This window comes from Gadus chalcogrammus, chromosome 3 (assembly GCF_026213295.1).
Source record: "Gadus chalcogrammus isolate NIFS_2021 chromosome 3, NIFS_Gcha_1.0, whole genome shotgun sequence".
In the NCBI taxonomy this organism is placed as follows: Eukaryota; Metazoa; Chordata; class Actinopteri; order Gadiformes; family Gadidae; genus Gadus; species Gadus chalcogrammus.
Genome location: NC_079414.1, coordinates 27,281,963 through 27,284,525, shown reverse-complemented (window position 1 = coordinate 27,284,525; position 2,563 = coordinate 27,281,963). Strand labels below are relative to the sequence as shown.

At 45.0% G+C, this 2,563-nt stretch overlaps 2 protein-coding genes across 3 annotated transcripts in view; one reads left to right on the top strand and one right to left on the bottom strand.

Annotated features, from left to right (window-relative positions):
* Positions 1–2,563, top strand: part of nomo (nodal modulator) — a 164,484-nt gene that overhangs the window by 52,371 nt on the left and 109,550 nt on the right. The window lies entirely within an intron of this gene.
* Positions 57–2,563, bottom strand: part of slc12a8 (solute carrier family 12 member 8) — a 4,610-nt gene continuing 2,103 nt past the window's right edge. The window contains exons 1-5 of one of the 2 annotated variants that reach the window (XM_056587096.1): positions 2,503–2,563; positions 2,190–2,303; positions 1,649–1,736; positions 1,198–1,285; positions 57–276 (exon numbers count right to left, since the gene is read on the bottom strand). The exon at positions 2,503–2,563 is cut by the window's right edge and continues 129 nt beyond it. In XM_056587096.1, coding sequence (XP_056443071.1) covers positions 91–276; positions 1,198–1,285; positions 1,649–1,736; positions 2,190–2,303; positions 2,503–2,539 — 513 coding nt within the window. In that variant the 5' untranslated portion in view covers positions 2,540–2,563 and the 3' untranslated portion in view covers positions 57–90. The remainder of the gene's footprint in view (positions 277–1,197; positions 1,286–1,648; positions 1,737–2,189; positions 2,304–2,502) is intronic. The other variant, XM_056587097.1, reaches the window with a different exon arrangement.

Below are 2,563 nucleotides of genomic sequence, written 5' to 3'. Positions count from 1 at the left end.
TATATATATATCTTTTTTTTTTTTCCATTCTCTATTTTGACAACCAAGTTCCTATGTCAGGAATGATCTCCCTGGGGAATAATAAAGCCCTTAAATCTCCCGGGTAGAAGGACCCAGCCAACCACCCACCCTGTGTCCCAGGAAGGCCAGGGCCGGGATGACCCTCTCCTGGGCGATGCACTGGAGGATCCTGGGTGCGCCGTACAGGCTGCCCATGCAGGAAGCCAGGGAGGAGACGTAGAGGCCCAGCAGAAAGAGGAAACCCACCAAAGAGACCTGCAGGAAGAGGGAAAACAAACAAGTGAGGGGGTGGGAGAGGAAGAGTCAACACCCTGTCCAGCGTGGCCTCGGCCAGACCAAACAACCTCTCCGAAGCGACACAGGAACAGAGAACCTTCATCTGGGAGAAACCATTTTTCATCTGCTGCAAATTGAGATCCGACACAATGGTATTGACTTGCATGCATCACGCCCGCTCGGCCGGAGCATTGTTTCAGGAAACGCATGCGTGCACATATTGAAGCACAAATCCACCACTGATAGCATTGGCCCTAGCTTATGTGTTGAACTATCTCAGGATGTAGGAACAAGCAGAGAAAGGAGATTTGAATAGACATTTATGGTGTTCGGTGTGTGTGTTGCCTCATGATTGTAGCCCTGCTAAACCCCACTGAGATATGTAATGGCTGGCTATATTAGCTGCGGCTGTTGTGAAGGACTCTGGGGAACAACAGTATCAGTGGGCCCAGACCATAGAAGGCCCATCAACTTCTTCCTGAAAACTTTTCACATCCGCAAAATGAATTAGGATCAATGAGTTAGGCTTCTCAAATTATCACTCTCAGTGGCCCATAATAAACCACACCAAATCTTGGCTGAAAACACGCACCAAAATCTGAAAAGGACACAACTTTGGCTATCTGAAAAGGACACAACTAACCGTAGGTGTCTATTTAACCTATAGCATCAAACATGTGGCTGAATATCATCTTCACCTTCACACTGTGGCCTAATTGTTAGACAATCAGGCCTAGCAACACCTGCATCTTAACTTTTTAGGAACCCTCAAGATTATGGTCAGGTGATAGTCTTTTATTTAGAAATTGTAAACTTCCAGCACCAATTTCCCCCAATAAACAAAGTGCATGAAGTTTCATTATGACGTTGGAGACAAGAAGACTAGGGAATGAGGGTTACCTTCTCTGCGATTAAGAAGTCATCACGCAGCACCTCTCTGGTGCAGATGGCCCCCAATAGGAAGACAAACACCAGGTACAGGAACCAACTGTGGGTCACCAGAGGTGGTCATTGGTTAATGGCTATTCACTTCACTATTGGATTTGGTACAACATGGAGATGTCAGAGATGGATTTGGTACAAAATGCCAACAGAGCAGCAAAAACATCTGACCCCACAGTCCCCACCAACCCAGGTTTATTGGGCGGTTTTGCGTCAGTTATCTTTGACCATTACTGAAGAAATATCTCCCATGTCTCCCTCCTAATCCCAAACAAGTAGCTTAGTCTAAATACACAATGTCTTTGTTCTGTCTATTGGGTGTTTGTGTTGTCATTGGTCTGGACAGAGACTCCAGTTCTGTAAGACACTGTGTTTAGATGCTTTATCTAGTACCAAAACAGGGACCTACGAAGTGAAGACAGCTGCCAGCGTTCCCACAGGGATGTTGTGCTCTGGCCGCTGGAGGTCTGAGCTCATGTTGAACCCTGCCATTACGCCTACACACACAGACACACACACACAATTTGAACGTTTTTTTTTTTTTTAAATCCTGCATCAGAAATGTGCATATTATAAGTGTAAACAAAATAAGCCTAACTAGTTGTATTGTATTTCATGCATCCAGAACCTTTTGAACAGACTGATATCGTTCATATATCAGACTGATATATGAAAAAAAATGATATCGGAGATGGTGTGTTTCTTGAAATAGCCCTAGTAGAGATCACCCTAATCATAGGAGGAGTTGTGATTACCCTTACCCTAGGAAAAGAAGATCTGCGTTTAAGCCTATAGGATATTAGAGATCACCCTGACCCTGGGACATCTAGAGCTCAATATCACCCAAGAACAAGTAGAGAGTATCCTCACCCTAGGATGAGTAGAGACCACCTTATCCCTAGGACAAGCAGGGACCACCCTAATCCTAGAACAATGGTGCTAATACTGACCTGTGGCGGCGGGAAAGAAGACCCCAAACACGGTGAAGAAGTTCTCCCCTGGGCTATAATCGGGCATAGTGTTATTACTGAGCAGCTCTGGCGTGTATCCGATAAAACCGTGCCCTGAAAGAGAAACATCAAGGGTCAAAACCTTTAGTTCATGGTTGGGAATGGATTCATCCAAGAACCAAACGAAAATGCTTCCATGAACGAATGCTCATGTATTCGGTAAATACCAGACTCTGATGGTATGTTATAGAAGTGAGCGAGAATTTAATGAATATGGGGATGACAACGTTTTCATTGTGAGAGCATTATTCACCTCCCTTATTCCAAGCGAGGCCATGAATGCTGGACATACAGACGGTTGCACTGGGACTCAA